Source organism: Aspergillus affinis (genome assembly GCF_023601865.1).
Source record: "Aspergillus affinis strain CMG 70 chromosome Unknown NODE_1_length_919884_cov_86_970707, whole genome shotgun sequence".
Lineage (NCBI taxonomy): Eukaryota > Fungi > Ascomycota > Eurotiomycetes > Eurotiales > Aspergillaceae > Aspergillus > Aspergillus affinis.
Genome location: NW_026515782.1, coordinates 777,868 through 795,539, shown reverse-complemented (window position 1 = coordinate 795,539; position 17,672 = coordinate 777,868). Strand labels below are relative to the sequence as shown.

Here is a 17,672-nt window from a genome sequence, read left to right as displayed (position 1 = left end):
CGGTCCTTTTTCCGAAATCACGCACAGATACTTACGGAGTACCTTAGATAGTTCGGTGGTCGGTGGTTCCCAGGACACTTACAGACTCAGAGCTACCTCGAGCTACCTGGAGTAGGTAGGAGAGCTGTTCGATCAGCGACCAGTCCCAAACACAAGGCATAAAACATGCCCAAACCAAATTATTGGAACGGAGGAAGGAGGGGAAGTCTTATCCGATCGGATCACATCGACTGGGGTCAAGATGTGTCTAGAATTTTTCTCCTGCCCTTCTGAGCGGTCGCATCTGAGACAGGTGATGTAAACCTGTCCTGGAATAATTAACTAAAGTGATTTAGAATTAGTTCTTTTACGAGTCTGCCGTATTGCATTTGCAGCAGTACGGAGGATATACCCGTAACGTACAGGATAAACGGTACTTTTTTATTTGTTTTATTTGTTTTCTTTTTTTTTTTCGCTGTCCCATGTTTGAGCCTTCTCCGTTGACTTCGTTGTGTTGTTGAAAGGTTAAATGATCCCTGATATTTCAGTAACCGCTAACCAGCCTCTAACCGATGGCAGAGAAATAGGGGGGGGGAGTAGACCAGAAACACAACGAAGATGTGTTCAAGAGATTCATACGGATAATTCCAGAGAATTTCTCCTTCAATTGAAGGACAACTTGACAAGTAATTAGAATATTAGCAGCACCTAATGGACAGCATCCTCGTCCCTCATATTATTGACCGCCCTATTGTCAACCCGCCAGTACGTCACAGGCAGGCCAAGTGGCTGGCCGTTTGCTCTCTTAGAGTCTCTTTCTCTCTCCCCCCTCCTCGACAGGAAAAAGAGATTGCAGTCCCCCCATCACCCGAATATTAATCAAATCGAATAAAAATGAAATGCTAATTCCATTGAGCTCGACTCACCTCACCTCAAGTCAAGTCAATCAAATCCATTCTTCGATCATTCTCTGGACGGGCCGTTTGGCACTCGCTTGTCCCCGTCGCTGGTCCAGCCTCCAATCTATCTAAATCAACTGGATCCCTCCGACCCTCCCAGTCTGTCTTTTCTTTTTTTTTTTTTTTTTTTTTTTTGCCCTTTCCGTTTCCCTTTTTTTTTTTTTTAATTATTTAATAATAATAATAATAATAACAATAATAATAATCACCTCTCTCCCCTGGGATCATCGACTAGAAGGAATAATTGCTTTTTCATCTGCTCTCTCGCCTTCTCGTCTTCCTTTCTCCTCTCGAATTCCCTTCTCTTTCATTCGCAACTGTCTGTCTGTGGATTGCAGATCTGTGTGCTGAGCTGTCGGTTATCTGCAGTTGATTCATTATTTCTCCATCCATTTTTTCTGATTTTTTTTCCATTCTAATTTCCCCCCCTCATCCTCTCTTCTCCTGCCCCGTCACCGCCTAAAGTTGGACACTCAGCGGCTCTCCACGTGCCAACCACTGGATTTTGGTGGTTGACGGTAACCCGCGGCAGCTTCTCTTTTTCATTTTCTTTTTCACCCTTTTGCGCGCGTCCTCCCTTGCGTCGACCTAACTGGATCTTCTTGCATCCCCGTTACTCCGTCTCATCCAACGACAGTCATCCTCGTTGGGTCAACATCCATCATTCGTTTTTACCCATCGCCTCCCCTCCCAATCATCCATACATACTACCTGTACAGTTTCACACCCACCCTCTCTCCCCCCTCCAGACGCCCGGTCCCACCATACTTCGCTGCACAACAACAACACAAGAAACCAAACCAACACTGGAAAATATATTTCCAAAAAAAAAAAAAGAAAGAAAGAAAGAAAAGAAAAGAGAGAAAGAAAGTGACGGAAGGGACAGCGAGAAAGCACCGCCTCACCCGGTGGCTTTCCCCCCTCTCCCCTCCAATCAAGCCATTGTGCCTAGTCGACTTGGAACCCTGTCACTTTGTTACGACCGACTGCCCTCCCTCCACCACCCCCCCAGTCGCTTGACCTGTTAAATTCCCCTCCCCTAAAATCCGTACGCCATGAATCACGATAGTTTCTCTTTAAAATTTCGGCGGCAGTCAAGCAAGCTTCACAAAGATCCTCCTAGCTTTAGTTCTCGAATCCTCAAGAGCCAACAAAGTAACACCTCTCTCAAACGCCATCCCTCCGCCCCAGTCTATCCACGTTCGTCTGCCGCCGGCAGTCGAGAGCACTCGCGCACACGATCCAACGCATACGGCTCCTCTTCGTCCTCTGTCGACCAAAATAATAGCGGGGGCCCGTCACCGGTCATTGCTGGCAACGATACTGCCCAGCCATCTGCCAACTTTTACTCCGGCAAAGCCCGTCCACCCCACTCGGGACGATTTTCTCTGACCGAACAAAGCTCAGATGAATTGATTGGCGCCCCGTTTGATACCCGGGGCATGCTCAGTGCTCTCGACGAGAACAGTGCCGAACCCGTTGGAACCCTCTCCGAGAAACCTCCGACCCTACGATCTCAAACCACCCCGGACCCTCGTGGTCTCAGACAGTCAGCCAGTTTCACCACTCTACACAACCGGATGGATAATCTCGTGAATCGGACGGACAATGATCGCCCCGCGAATACGAAACGGTATTCCGACGAAGGGGGCGCTCCCCGGCCGCTAGGGACCGGGAGAAGCAAGAAGAGCAGCTTCTCCCACTTCGTCAACAGCATGCTAGGCTCTCCGCGTGGCATCAAAATCTCCGCCCCCGAGAATCCCGTCCATGTTACCCACGTCGGTTATGACAACCAGACGGGTCAGTTCACGGGTTTGCCCCGAGAATGGCAGCGGTTGCTGCAGGAGAGCGGTATCTCGAAGAAGGAACAGGAGGAACACCCGCAGACCATGGTGGATATCATGCGGTTCTACGAAAAGAATGCTCGTGGTGACGACGAGGTGTGGCACAAGTTCGACCACGCATATCCGCAACCACAGTTGATTACAACGGCGACGTCTCAACCCGGCTCCGGCGGGTCTACGCCGCAAGGATCTGGTGCTCAGCGAACCTCATCTCCGACGAGTCCTCGATTCCCTCAAAACCATGAAGGGAGTTTTGAAAATCCACGGGCACCGCCTCCCATTCCCCGTGGTGCTTCGGTTGGCCAAGCCATGTCCCCGCCAATGGGTGGCGGTGGCCTCATCCCTAATCGGGCCCCGCCAAAGCCTCCGGCGCCCGCCAATATGACTCCTGCCCGACCGGCACCTCCGGTGGCTACCAGTCCGTACGGTGGTGCCTCGAACCGGCCGGTTCAGGATCCTTTTGCCAACCAGTTCGGTACGCCACCTATTCCGGAGACCGAGCCGTTGCCGTCCGAGTCTCAACCCAGCCGATCCAACTCGAAAACCAACGGGTCGCAGGCGGCATGGGCGCCTCCGGCGGTCGTGGCCACGCCGGTGCAGTACCAACAGCAGCAGGAGCATGCCCTTGCCGCAGCCCAACAAGCAATCGCCAGCAAACAGCTTGAACGCAGCCGCAGCCAACGTCAGCAGCAGCAACAACAACAGCAGCAGCAGCAGCAGCAGCAGCAACAGCAACCCCGACCGGAACAGAAACAAACCGCGCAGCCCCCGCCTCCGCAACATGTCACTCCCGTGGATGACCCTTCCCGTGCCCCTCCCGCAGCTCGACCCCGGCAGCGGCCCCGTCAGAGCACTGCTATGGATATTCGGTCTCGACTGGTCGCGATCTGTACCCCCGGAGATCCGAGCAAGATGTATCACACTCTCAACAAAATTGGTCAGGGTGCATCGGGCGGTGTCTATACTGCCTATCAGAACGGCACCAACAACTGTGTTGCTATCAAACAAATGAATCTCGACTTGCAGCCGAAGAAGGATCTGATCATCAATGAGATCCTCGTGATGAAAGACAGCAAGCACAGGAATATCGTGAATTTCCTGGACAGTTACCTCCACGGTCTGGACCTGTGGGTGGTGATGGAGTACATGGAAGGCGGAAGTTTGACTGATGTCGTCACTTTCAACATCATGAGTGAAGCCCAGATCGCGGCTGTGTGCAGAGAGGTGGGTTTTTCTTTTTGGCGGAGTTCCTTCGCTCTCCCTCATTACCTGACAATCGAGTTGCTAACAATTGTTTCTAGACGCTTAATGGGTTGCAGCACCTGCACTCGAAAGGTGTCATTCATCGTGATATCAAGTCTGATAACATTCTTCTTTCAATGGATGGCAATATCAAATTAAGTAAGTTACAAGTCAGCATTTAGGTGTTTAGATCAATTCTAACAGACAACTACAGCCGACTTTGGTTTCTGTGCCCAAATCAACGACTCCCACAACAAGCGCAACACAATGGTCGGCACACCCTATTGGATGGCCCCTGAAGTCGTCACCAGAAAGGAATACGGCCGAAAAGTCGACATTTGGAGTTTGGGTATCATGGCAATCGAGATGATCGAAGGCGAACCTCCTTATCTCACGGAATCCCCCCTGCGGGCGCTCTACCTGATTGCCACGAACGGTACACCCAAGATCAAAGACGACCACAACTTGTCGCCCGTCTTCCGGGATTTCCTCTCCCTTGCGCTGAAAGTAGACCCGGAAAAGCGAGCATCGGCACATGATTTGCTGAAGGTATGTTTTCAACTTGTCTTGATTTTCCGGTCTGAGTAGCTCGCTAACTTGTGACACAGCATCCATTCATGTCCTTCTGCGCACCGCTCAATCATTTGTCTCCCCTGGTCAAGGCCGCGCGCGCTAGCCGGGCCGCTGAAAAGGCTCAAAAGGGGGGCTAATAAATGCCTCGCATTTAGCTGTCTCTACATACGTTGATGTCCTCTTGTCTCTCCTCCAGATACCCATTACCTCTCATGTTTCATATTTCGCCGGACTATGATCTGCTGGCATTGCATAATAGGAAAGACTTGCGTTTTTCCTGGTGCTATTTTTATTCTTTCTGGGCTTCTTTTCCCCGGATCTTAAATGTTATAGATGGCGATGATTTGATGATTACTTCCCCTATTCTTGATTCCTCGCCGCCCGTCTCTGGTGGCATGAGCATTTCTGCACTCTCATTCGATGATTCATATATCCTCCTATCTTTGATGATTGTTAGCACTTCTCCTCACTCCTTTGGCGTGTTTGTGTTGTCTTTGTTTTTCCACCATCTTATCTTTTTATAAGATTACTAGGAGGTGACTGTAAATCCTATCTGGAGTTACATATGTTTTGCTGCTTCTGCTATTATCGCCATGTCGCCGGACGGGCTTCACTATCCAATATCATGACTGAGCAAGAGCGGCCGTGAATGATTTATTTCTATTGGGGCAAGCATTCTTATCTGCTATTACTCTTCGGTTGTAGTTGACTTCTGGCGTTTTTCTTTTTATTATCCTCATCCTCATCCTAATCCTCATCCTCATCCTCATCATTATAACGACTAACGACCTATCTATCTTCTACTTATGGGACCCAAAAACATAATACAAGGCGTTCATATCTTCCTACTTTAGCTACTTGTTTCTTGAACGTTGATATCATTTCCCCAACGGTCTCCTTGTTTCCGTTTTTTTCTGTCCTGGTCTTTTCAGTTCTGATGACGCAAAACCCCTCTCTAACCACCTACCTAGCCTACAAGCCCCTAACCCTCCCGACCTAATCAAACCCCCCATGCTCGTGCAACCCGAATAAGCACGTCAAGGTCGTACAGACCACCAACCCGTCCCATTCGTCATGTGTCACCGATGGCGTGCCTACCTGTCTGTCTGTCTGCCTGACCTACTCCGAACACCTACGTATGTTCTGTATGAACATACCAGAGCGGTGTCTTGGCTCGACTTGGCTTGGCTTGATGGTTCCGGTTGTAGTTACCGTTCCCTTGTCCTTGGAGTCGTACGGTTTAACAGTAGATATTTGCTGGCTCCAGAAGAGGGTGAGGCTGTGCATGGTGTTGAGTTTGGCTGCGAGGGTTTGGGGTTGGGTTGATTGATTGATTGTGCGCCGTTGATTTATCTAGATGCTTATATATTTGTCTTTCTGTCTTTCTGTCTTTCTGTCTATGTGTGTGTGTGTGTGTGTGTGTTCCTATTAATACTCTTGAACCTCTGATTTTTTTCTTTGGTATAGAGATATATCGTGATAGTTTGGGGACTATTGTCTGCATTTAATATTGTAGATGATTTATGGTCGTTTATTTCTAACCCGTTACAGATGAAGAGCGGTCTGGTTTAAGGATGATTGATCTTGGAAGATATTTACAGGTAGAAACTATCATCAGTTCACATGGGACGATAAATAGTAACGAGACCTGCCGTCCGAAAGGGCAAGCTCCAAGGCTTCTGGTTAGAAAGAGCTATACTAGCCTGCCCATATATCATAGATGTGAGGTTCCTGGCGCGACCCTTTTCTCGTTGGGGGAAATTTTACGAAAGAGAGATATCTATTCCTGGAACATACAGACTAAGATCGACGGTGGGTACATGAACCAGGCAGTGAGTCAATATCACTGACCGCAAAGTGGCGGGTTCGTGGCCTGGGGGCTGGGAGACTGAGCTCGTATATTTAGGGCATTTAGTTAGGGGCCAGTTAGGTGGATGGTGCCCGAGCTGATGTCCGTAAGGAGAATATTCATAGACAGTGGTACATATGGGAAACAGGAGGTCAATATTCGAGTATCTTCATACTCAGTACTCCGTAAGGTGCCGTAGTAGACAAATATCCGTAGAGAAACGTCGTCATCGCCTACAGCAGAGCTCGCTTATTCAGGCGTAGCGCGCGGCCCGTCAGAGGCGGTTCTCCGCCTGCGCGAACCATCGTCACTCGCATCAGGTTGCAGCCTTCCACTCAATGCCCAAGCTTTTTTCTCTCTGCTGAAACCCTCTCTTTCTTCCTGCTCTTTTACTGCGCCGGACTTCCTTTCCTAAATACTCTTCAATCCAAAGGAACTACCTACACCCACCTCTTCCACCGTACCCAACTCCCCGGCCGGGTTGGACATCTGGCGACCGTTGACCGCTCCCCCGCACCCTCCGGTGTTCTGCCTTGATCTGCGCATTCTTGGACGAGAAAGTTAGCCACGTCGGACCACTGTCTTCGGTTTTGGATCTCGCGGCGTATCGATTATATCCCGGAGAGATATTTCAAATCGGCGGAACCAACATATCTGGAACGTTAAGAGTAGCATCTGAGTTGGGCCAGTTCGAGGCAAAACATTCGTGATGTTTCGGCAACAGCAGAACGCCTTTGATGACGCTGTCGGTAAGATCCCCCTGACCTCTCAGCATCGTCCCGCGACGTTGTCTATTGTTCTCTTTAAGTTCATTGCTGACATGCGACTTTTGCCCCTATCTAGCCAAGGCGACCGATGAGAATCTCACTTCCGAGAACTGGGAATATATACTTGTACGAGAACCTCACTGGGGACACCGTGTTGCCGTTGGGAGTAAATATTGGGTTAATTCTGACTGCGTTTGGATTGATAGGATGTCTGCGACAAAGTAGCTGCGGAGGAATCAGGGTAGGTTTTCCTTGGGTTCCATGTTTGGACAATCCTGCTCGGTCACGGTGATGCTGACATGCGCCCGGCTTTTAGTGCAAAGGATGCTGTCGCTGCCTTGATCAAGCGGCTTGCACACCGCAATGCCAATGTGCAATTATACACTTTGGAGGTTCGTTGCGCCGCTCTGCCCCTGTTGGCATCTTGGAAGCCGCTATTCGAATAACCCCGAATTGCTGATCGTTTACATAGCTCGGAAATGCCCTGGCGCAAAACTGCGGTCCCAAAATCCATCGCGAACTAGCGTCAAGGAGTTTCACGGATGCATTGTTACGACTGGCGAGTGATAGAGTAAGATTAAACTGTTGCTGTCCTGTCGCGAAGAGAGTACTGAACAGTGATTTGCTTTTTTTTTATTTTTAGAACACCCACCAGCAAGTCAAGTCGAAGATCTTGGAGCGCATGCATGAGTGGACGGCAATGTTCGCCAGCAACCCGGACTTCGGGATCATGGAACAAGCCTACATGACTTTGAAGACCCAGAGTAAGAAACATATCTTTGATTTGGGGATGCGAAATGCGGTATGCTAACTAGTATATGCTGTTCGCTCTAGACCCCAACCTGCAACCTCCGTCGAAACCCGTGAAAACGGAGATCACAGACGTGGATCGTCAGAAGGAGGAGGAAGAACTTCAGATGGCCTTGGCGCTTTCGATAAGGGAGAAACCTACACCGGGCGCCGCCTCCACCTCCGCCGCCGCCGTTTTCGAGAATCAACCCGAAGCCAGCTCTTCCGCGGTCAACCAAGTCCAGGAAGCCGCTTCTCAAGCCGTGCCCTCGGGTACTTCAGCGGCCACCGTCTCGCGTGTCAGAGCGCTTTTCGACTTCCAGCCGTCGGAGCCGGGTGAATTGCAGTTTCGCAAGGGTGATGTCATCGCTGTGCTCGAGTCGGTGTATAAGGATTGGTGGAAGGGTTCGTTGAGAGGGCAGACCGGAATCTTTCCTCTCAACTACGTTGAGAAGCTTCCTGATCCTACGGTCGAAGAGCTGCAGCGGGATGCGCAGACGGAAACCGAAGTTTTCGGACAGATCAAAAATGTGGAAAAGCTCTTGACCCTGCTTAGCACGCGTGGCTCTGAGCCGAATGTGCAAGAAAACGAGGAGATCACGAACCTATATCACTCAACGCTGGCCATTCGACCCAAGTTGATCGAGCTCATTGGGAAATACTCGCAGAAGAAAGGTATGTTATAGTCATGAAAAGAAAACCCACCGCGTGTTGTGCTCTCCGCTCACTACTACTTAGATGAGTTCACGCAACTCAACGAGAAATTCATCAAAGCTCGACGGGATTACGAGACTCTTCTGGAGGCGTCCATGTCGCACCCCGCTCAACCGCAATATGGCAGACCAGGCCAACCTCAGTATGGATATCCTGGACCTGCGTCGTCCCTGGGTTACCCTGGCGCACAGGCTGACCCCCAGCGGTACTTCAGCCCACGCCCCCAAGGTTAGTCTCAATGAAAATCTTCAAATATGTGCATATTTCTGACATCTGTTAAAATAAAGAGAGCCAGCCTGTCCAGTCTAATACAAATCCTTACTATGGAGGTGATCAGGCGCCTGGGTATCCTGCTCCTACTCAGTCTCCGGACCCGCGCACCCAAACTCCTCCTGCAGGCGCACCATACCAACAGCAACCTTCGCAGCCTGCTCCCGACTCCTACCAGCCAGTGCACCACCGACCGGAGTCGACGTATGAACACCCTCAGGAACTAGGAACGTCCGTTTATGATTCGCCTGTCGACCACCCTTCGGCAGGCCGACCTCCCTACCTCAGCGCTCAAATCCCAGGCGCTATGCAACATTATCCCCAGCAGGAGTACTCTAACCCAGCATATCCCTCTGATGATGCAGCTAACGTACCTCCCACCGGGCAAACGGCCCCATACCCTCCTACCCCCGCGTCCCATCAACCAGCGCCGATGCACCAGCCTCCTGTCCCGGGCGCAGCCGGCGCTGTGCCTTACCCCCTTAACCCTGGTGGTGGAGGCTACCAGGCGTATAACCCCCCTGGAGGTGCCTCTAACTCCAACCCCGCATCGTTCTATCGATAGGTTCATCATGCCCATTATGAGTTATGAGGGTTAACCGCATCCTGGTTTGGCTCAATTGAACCGCCTACCCCATGGTCTGCTCAATCGTGAAACAAAGAGCAAGCGAAGGGAGGGCTGCTTAGAACATATCTGTGTCCACCGTCAGATCCCCCTGGGGCAGCTTCAGGTAGTCTTATACTTCTGATTCTGCTCTAGTTGCGACGGAACAAATTCAATTTCCCGCAAAATGTATACGTATGGGCATTCTTGAAGCTTCATGTTACATCACACATCTTTTTTGCGTGTCAATTAACGATTAATGTGTCTGTCAATTCAATTAATTGCCATCAAAAACGAACATCTCCGTAAGCCTACCTAGTCTAGTCAAACCCGAAGTAAAAGCGGTGGCCTCAGGCCCCACGCCGCTGCCCACCCCCGCTCCAGCCCCCTCACGTGATGACGTGTCCGGCACCTCTTTTACGGCCGCCTTTTGATGTCAGAAGTTGGTCACTCCCGGCCGGTGTGACTCGAGGAGTGACGAATACTGAGGTGATTAGCTATTATCACTGGGTGCAAGCTGTTTGCTTGCATCCACCTTCTTTCCACACCGTGCCCATCTACCCCTGAGGAACCGTGCCCTCTTTCTAACAGCTCCCCCCGCAGTCGCGTCCTTTGCCGAACGATGCCCGATTTCGCCCTGGTCCCGGATGCGCTGAGCCGATTCAGTATTTAAAAAAAAAAAAAGGAGAAAAAAACAACACATACCTGGCAGTTCCGCTTGTTTGCTTCATATACGATACCGTTCCTGGGCTCCAGGCCCAGATGTAATACCGGCACCATGGAAGCCGATTGGGATGAATTGTCGCGCATTCCGGTGCCTCCTCCAAATGCGCATGCGTTGCCCTCGGTCGCGACGACAGTAGCCTTCGATGATGTAATGGAATTGTTGTGGGTGGGGAATGAATTTGTGCGTGTTGATCGATACTGGGATGAGCTGATGTGGTGACTTGCGCTGACGCCTTTATTTGATTTGCTTGGATAGGGCCGGATCACTTCCTTCTACGGACCTGAATTACAGAGGTATACATCTGTCCGGGCGCACCCTGCTTCCGAAGGATCTGTTCGACAGATCCTGTTCCATGATCGAGGCGTGATTTCGCTGTCCTCGAAAAGCGTCCACATGATAACGCGACGTGGGTTGACGCAATGGCATGTCTCCCACGAGGAAATGGTCGATCTGCGCTGCATGAGCTTCACGGCCCAGCTGAATAGGATCATCGTCGCAGGGTGCCAAGGGGCAATGTTCACCATCGATATCGACAAGGGTATCATAATCGACAAACTGCCGACCGAGTATAATTACACGATGATGAAGAAGAGTCGGTATCTTTGTGCGGCCACCGATACGGGCTCCGTTAATGCTTTGAGCTTGTCGGATTTTAGTGTCGTGAAGTCGTGGAAGGCCCATGGGACGGCCGTGAATGATATGGATGCTCGGAATGATCTCCTGGTTACGTGTGGCTTCTCCGTCAGACATCTCGGATCCTCGATTGTCGATCCTCTGGCCAACGTATACGATCTCAAAACCCTATCGCCGCTACCTCCCATCCCGTTTCATGCTGGGGCGGCCTATGTGCGCATGCACCCGAAGCTTCACACGACTAGTTTTGTCGCCTCGCAAACGGGCCAGCTTCAAGTCGTGGATCTGATGAACCCCAACGCGGTCAATCTCCGCCAGGCCAACGTGTCGTATATGCTTGGGATCGACCTCTCACCTTCCGGAGAAGCTCTGGCGATCAACGATGCGGAGTGCATGATTCACCTGTGGGGATCTCCGGCCAAGATCCATTTCAATGAAATGAGTAAGGAGACCGAATTCGCCGATGTCACCCCTCGCGCTCCTCCGCTTGATTGGTCACCCGAGACGCCATTGAACATGGTCGGTATGCCATATTATCACGAACGCCTGCTATCAGCATGGCCAAGTCATCTTGTGTTTGAAGTCGGTAGTCCGCCGGCACCCCTTGACACCGGGTTGATCCCCTACCTTCGCCCCGCCGAGATTGGGCATTATGCACCGAACCCGAAGAAAACCAGACGAAATCAGGTGGAGAACACGCGAGCGTTGGCTACGACAGAGCCCGCTCTGATTGCTCCGAAGTTCTTGAGCGAGAAGGCTCGAGAGCAAAGCAGGGCTAAGTCCGAGGGCTCTATTAGCGATACGGCCGAAGCTCTCGCAGGCGCAAAGCTGAACGGAGAGGCCGAAGATGATCCTCTCCTTAAATACAGCAATGTTGAAATCAAGTACAGCAGATTTGGTGTCGACGATTTTGATTTCAGGTCAGTACCCTACATTTTAACTCATGTCCAATATTCCAACATCAGGCTGACTTAGTTTCTTAGGTTCTACAACCAAACCGATTTCTCCGGTTTAGAGACGCACATTGCGAACTCATTCACCAATGCCCTTCTGCAACTCCTCAAGTTCATCCCCCTGGTACGGAACGTGGCGTTGAATCATGCTGCGAGCAACTGTGTCATCGAGAGCTGCCTGCTTTGCGAGATGGGCTATCTTTTTGACATGCTTGAAAAGGCCAATGGCCAGAATTGCCAGGCCACGAATTTATTGAAAACCTTTAGCAGCTTCCGCGAAGCCTCCAATTTGGGTCTCTTTGAAGAGAATTTGACCACGAAGTCGCTTTCATCTGCAATCCAGTCGGTCAACCGATTTTTCCTGAACCAGATCGCACATGATTTCCGCATGATCCTTCCAAGCTCTGATGATTTCGACCAAAGGCTAGCGACTATTGCGTCGGAGTCGATCCGATGCATTTTCTGCCAGAATGAAATCGTTCGACCAGGCAACTCCCTTGCCAATGAGCTGGTTTATCCAGCCCTTGACCCCAAACAAGCTCGGAGGAACCCGGCCTTTCGGTTCTCAAACATCTTACGGGCAAGTATTGAGCGTGAGACGCAAAACAGAGGGTGGTGCAATTACTGTCGGCGTTATCAGCAAGTGGCCATCAGGAAGACCGTACATCGCATGCCCATGGTTCTGATCCTGAATGCGGCCCTCACCAATCCGATGTACCGACGATTATGGAGTATACCTGGGTGGTTACCCGAAGAAGTTGGTATTGTTGTCGATGGAGGACAGATCCTTTGCTTCGAAGGAGAAGATCTCAAATTGCGGAAGCAGGGTAATATGCCCGGGCTCGTGGTGTATGAGCTGGTTGGCCTGGTTTCGGAAATCGATATCCCCGAGCACCAGAAACCCCATCTGGTCTCGTTCATTAATGTCTCCATCTCCTCTCGAACGAAGGAACCGATCAACAAGTGGCACCTATTCAATGACTTCTTGGTCACTGAGGTCGATAAAGACGAAGCCTTGCGGTTTAATCAGCCATGGAAGCAACCGTGTGTGTTGGCATACCAGGTAAGCGATGCCAGACATGCTATCGACGACAATTGGAAGAACTTCTTGGACACCGGTCTTCTCTTCCGTGACTGGTCCCTAAAGTGAGTCAAACCCTTCGTAAACTAGACGACTCGCAGGTGCTAACGTTGTATCTCAATTAGTGCCGGCCGCCCCGTGGAATCTCACGTCACGCTGTCTGAAACGGAGAAGCCAGCCCCCGGTACCCCTGTTGCTCTCGACACCGAGTTCGTGGATCTTGAGAAGGCTGAAATCGACGTTAAAGCAGACGGTTCCCAGGAGATTGTCAGGCCCAGCAAGAGCGGTCTTGCGCGAGTCTCTGTTCTTCGAGGCTCCGGCGTCCGCGAAGGAGTCCCGTTCATCGACGACTACATCACCATCAAGGAGCCGATTGTTGACTATGTCACTCAGTATTCTGGCATCAAGCCCGGTGATTTGGACCCGAGGACTAGCCAGCATAATCTTGTTCCTCTCAAGGTTGCTTACAAGAAACTATGGTTGCTTCTCAACCTAGGCTGTGTATTTGTCGGACATGGTCTGGCTTCGGATTTCCGGCAGATTAACATTCAGGTTCCCAAGAACCAGACGGTGGATACCCAGTATCTGTTCTTCCACCCCGGGAAGAATCGGCGACTCAGTCTTCGATATCTTGCCTGGGCGGTGTTCAAGGAATACATCCAGGAAGAACCGGCAGATAATAACAGTGGCCATGATTCCATTGAGGATGCACGCATGGCCCTCCGACTGTGGAAGAAGTTCCAGGAATACGAGGACGCAGGGATCGTCAATCAAATCCTGGAGGAAATCTTCCGCGAGGGATCTAAACTAGGATTCCGCCCCCCTCCTCGCAATGGCACGACCACGGTTCTCTCTCGACCGGGAACCGCGGTGACGATGCAAAACAATAGTGGCCGCAATACCCCCAGCGCCCCCGATGCCGCAGGTGCGGTCAGCGCCCCAACGACCCCGAGACAGGCCTTCCGTCGCTCAATTGCCCTGACCCCAAGCAATGGCAGCTTCACCGGTCCTGGCGCAGGTGACTTCTTCAGCGGCAGTCCATTGAAATGATTGCTGTTCTTTTGTTGTTTGGTTTACTTCATTGTTCTCTCCCTCCCATCCTCTTCAAACATTATAGGCATTTGGATTGCTTTTGACGACCTCTTATGATGGTATGGATGTTTGTACGCAGCAGGAATGGAAGTTTGGGGGATATAGATATAATCCCTAGATGTCTAGAGTTGGGACTTTGTTGCGTATTCATTACTTAGAAAGATAGTTCTTTGAATTGAAAATCAGCTTAAACATTTTCAAACGATCTGCTCACAGAAATGCGTCTAGATAATAATGATTGCTGTGCAGTAAACAGTAAACATCTGTATGTAGTTAGTTCTTCGTGAACTATGGATGACACATCCAGCAACCGAGTGGGGAATGACGTGGTGGGTTTCCCTTCCCTTCGACTCTTCCCACCACAGTCTTCCCTTCCAGTCCCTGACTTCACTCTCTTCTTCCCTCCTCTCTCTTCCTCTCTCTCCCCTTTTGTATTTTCACACATTCAATCCTACCCACCAGAGCGCAGGGAAATACTTCAATTCGCCAACATCCTCGCTCGAACCTCCCTTTCCTTTAGCCCCTCATCCATCCAGCCTTGCCCCGCCTCCCGTGGTCAGCAATAATTATCCGCCATGTCGCGACATCGCGTGAAAGCATTAAGCTACGACGAGGACGACTTCGAAGATGATGGCTACGACTCTCCCGATCCCGAGGAGCAGGAGTTCCAGGAACAGTGCACGACCGAGGTTATTCAGCAGTTGCGGTCGGGGGATCCCTCCGTGACGGCGACTCGCGAAGAGGTCCAGGAGTCCCTGTGGCATTATTACAATGATATTGAAAAATCGGTAAATTATCTGCGAAGTGAGTTTTGCAACAACTCTACTTGATTGGGGGGCAATGGGATAGCTATTTCTGGGCGGTGGTGGATTTGGTCGACTTGCTTTGATCGCAATGGTTTTGCTGACGAAATTGTTCGGGTTGGTTTAGGCAAGAAGGCTAAGGAAGTGAAGAAGAAGCCTGCGTCTGCGCCTGCAGCAGCACCCAAAGCGAAAGGAACTACGGGTAAGCACTTGTGTTCTCCCTCCCCTGTGATTCACTGCATGGACCCTGGTGGTGGTGGTGGTTGGGCTCGGCTTGTCGATCGAAATATATCTCTGGCCGCAAGGAAACTGTCTTACGGTGATGGTGAGTATGATCTCGCTTGCTACATGATTTGATATTTTTGATTCAAACTGACTCCGTATCTGGAAAGCTCGAACATGTTCTAACAGGTTTCGTAGTGCCTGCGTATCCTATGCCTCCGTCTACCCTAGAGCCGGCGCCGCAGACCGCACACTTTTCGGCCGCGGAATTCTTTCGCGATACACCGTGGCTTAACGTCCCGGCGGATCGCAAGGCCGATATCCTTATAGAACCTCTCTATCCTAGGCTTGGACTGCTCGGAGGGAACCCCGAAGCTGGCGGCGGGAAAGTGTCGAAACTGGCAGCTTTGGCCGCCGCGCGCAAGAAAAAGGAGTCGGACAAAGCACCATCACCAGCTCCGGGCCCAGCGATAGGGGGTGGCCGGTCTCAAACACCGTCAACCGAATCAAAAGGGGCCCCTCTGTCATTGCGCGAAAGACTTGCTCGGAATGGGAAGCCTCAGAGGCCTTCGGAGAGTGCGCCACCATCCGGCACGCCTGAAGCGGAATCCCGTCTTGGAAGTCCTTCCCCGGCGAAACAGCCGTCACCGGAACCAAAAAGACCCAGTGTGCCAGTTGAAGCGGACCTGGCAAGGGCAACACAAGAAATTCAAATCAGCACCGAACCGAAAGAGGAACCAGCCGTCAACATTCGTGCTCCACCATCCACCTTTGCCAGTACCATCGTGGGGAATGCTGCACGTCCTCCCGCAACCGAGCTCAGCCACTTGCATTCGAATACCTTGGATCTGATGGCGATATATGGACAAGATCTTACTGAACCTTTTGACTTCACAGGCCCAAGCCCCGACGACGTTGTGCTAAATGCACAGAGCTCTGCGAAAGGTTTGGCTATTCGGCGAAAGAACTAGGACTCTCCCTAATGGACTTGTAGGCATGAAGTCGAAACAAACTGCTTCCAAATCCGCAGGCGACAAGAAAGCTCAGGGCGACCTTGCTGGCGGTATGGGCAATTTGACCGTTGAAGAGAAGGTGAATGTCAAGAGCAAGAACTTGGATGTCTTGTCTGAATACAAGAAGTCCCAGCGGAAGAAGGCCATGAACTTTGCTGTCATTGGTAAGTGTCTGTGCTACGGAGTGAGTGAGATTTATACTGATAGGAAGTAGGTCATGTGGATGCCGGAAAGAGTACCCTGATGGGACGCCTGCTTGCCGACTTGAAAGCTATCGACCAACGCACTTTGGACAAATATCGACGCGAGGCCGAGAAGATTGGGAAAGGATCGTTTGCTCTTGCCTGGGTGCTTGATCAGGGTACCGAAGAACGAGCGAGGGGTGTCACCATCGACATCGCCACTAATAAATTTGAGACCGAGAAGACCGTGTTCACGATAGTTGATGCTCCTGGGCATCGAGATTTTGTTCCAAACATGATTGCTGGAGCTAATCAGGCAGATTTCGCCGTCCTCGTTATCGACTCTAGCATTGGAAACTTCGAATCCGGACTGAAGGGGCAGACCAAGGAACATGCCTTGCTGGTGCGCAGTATGGGCGTACAAAGAATCATCATTGCAGTGAACAAGATGGACTCCGTGCAGTGGGACAAGGGCCGATTCGAAGAGATCGAGCAGCAAGTTTCGTCCTTCTTGACCACGGCCGGATTCCAAGCCAAGAGCATCTCGTTTGTGCCTTGCTCTGGCATCAGCGGCGACAATGTGAACCGGCGCAGCGAGGATCCTAACGTGTCATGGTACCGGGGCCGAACTTTGGTCGAGGAGCTGGAGGCAACCGAGCCGAATTCTCATGCGCTGGAGAAGCCTTTGCGCATGACTATAGGCGATGTCTTCCGCGGCAGCGTGCAGAACCCTCTGTCGATCTCGGGTCGCTTGGATGCCGGCAGTCTGCAGGTGGGCGATCAGATCCTCACAATGCCCAGCGGGGAGAAAGCAACGATCCGCAGCTTGGAGGTAGACGGCGAGCCCAGCGATTGGGCCGTGGCTGGTCAGAACGTAGTCTTGAACCTAGTCAATATCGACCCGATTCATCTCCGTTCTGGCGACGTCATCTGCCGGCCGTCCGCTCCGATCTCTAACATCACCACGTTCACAACTAAGGTGCTGGCTTTCGATCACCTCATGCCTAGCATGGTTGACGTTCACCGGGGACGCCTCCATGTGCCGGGACGGATTAGCAAGCTGATTGCCACTTTGGATAAGGGGTCGGGGGATATCGTCAAGAAGAGGCCCAAGGTCGTCGCACCGGGCACGGTGGCACGCATTGAGGTGGAAATGGACCGCGCCGTGCCGTTAGAAGCGCCTACGAGGATTGTTCTCCGGGCTGGAGGAGACACCGTGGCGGCAGGATTATTAGAATGAACATGATATTACGACGTCTCATATGATGATGGACTTTAGAGAAACGTTACATATACTAGTGAGAATATACCATTGCATAGAACCGTTTTTCTCTTCTGTTTACTGTAAGAATATCTCATCACGGGGAATGATGTGC

At 51.3% G+C, this 17,672-nt stretch overlaps 4 protein-coding genes across 4 annotated transcripts; all 4 read left to right on the top strand.

Moving 5' to 3' along the window:
* Positions 1-1,993: 1,993 nt before the first annotated feature.
* On the top strand, positions 1,994-4,734 carry pakA (mitogen-activated protein kinase kinase kinase kinase STE20; the record flags this gene model as incomplete). Its single annotated transcript, XM_053097212.1, has 4 exons — positions 1,994-4,006; positions 4,084-4,183; positions 4,239-4,573; positions 4,633-4,734. 4 exons carry the CDS (start codon positions 1,994-1,996, stop codon positions 4,732-4,734), a joined length of 2,550 nt encoding a protein of 849 aa, XP_052961319.1.
* Positions 4,735-7,155: 2,421 nt separating this feature from the next.
* On the top strand, positions 7,156-9,551 carry KD926_004175 (ESCRT-0 subunit protein HSE1; the record flags this gene model as incomplete). Its single annotated transcript, XM_053097201.1, has 9 exons — positions 7,156-7,195; positions 7,290-7,339; positions 7,420-7,454; positions 7,530-7,605; positions 7,686-7,784; positions 7,857-7,977; positions 8,048-8,677; positions 8,741-8,944; positions 9,004-9,551. The coding sequence occupies 9 exons, from the start codon at positions 7,156-7,158 to the stop codon at positions 9,549-9,551; spliced, it is 1,803 nt and encodes a 600-aa protein (XP_052961318.1).
* An 817-nt stretch (positions 9,552-10,368) lies between these two features.
* pan2n2 (poly(A)-specific ribonuclease) lies at positions 10,369-14,034 on the top strand (the record flags this gene model as incomplete). The annotated part of the gene is made up of 4 exons (XM_053097191.1): positions 10,369-10,497; positions 10,573-11,870; positions 11,934-13,049; positions 13,110-14,034. 4 exons carry the CDS (start codon positions 10,369-10,371, stop codon positions 14,032-14,034), a joined length of 3,468 nt encoding a protein of 1,155 aa, XP_052961317.1.
* Positions 14,035-14,651: 617 nt separating this feature from the next.
* Positions 14,652-17,536, top strand: KD926_004173 (putative translation elongation factor EF-1 subunit; the record flags this gene model as incomplete). The annotated part of the gene is made up of 5 exons (XM_053097180.1): positions 14,652-14,880; positions 15,007-15,204; positions 15,300-16,046; positions 16,096-16,278; positions 16,329-17,536. The coding sequence occupies 5 exons, from the start codon at positions 14,652-14,654 to the stop codon at positions 17,534-17,536; spliced, it is 2,565 nt and encodes an 854-aa protein (XP_052961316.1).
* Between the last annotated feature and the right edge of the window lie 136 nt (positions 17,537-17,672).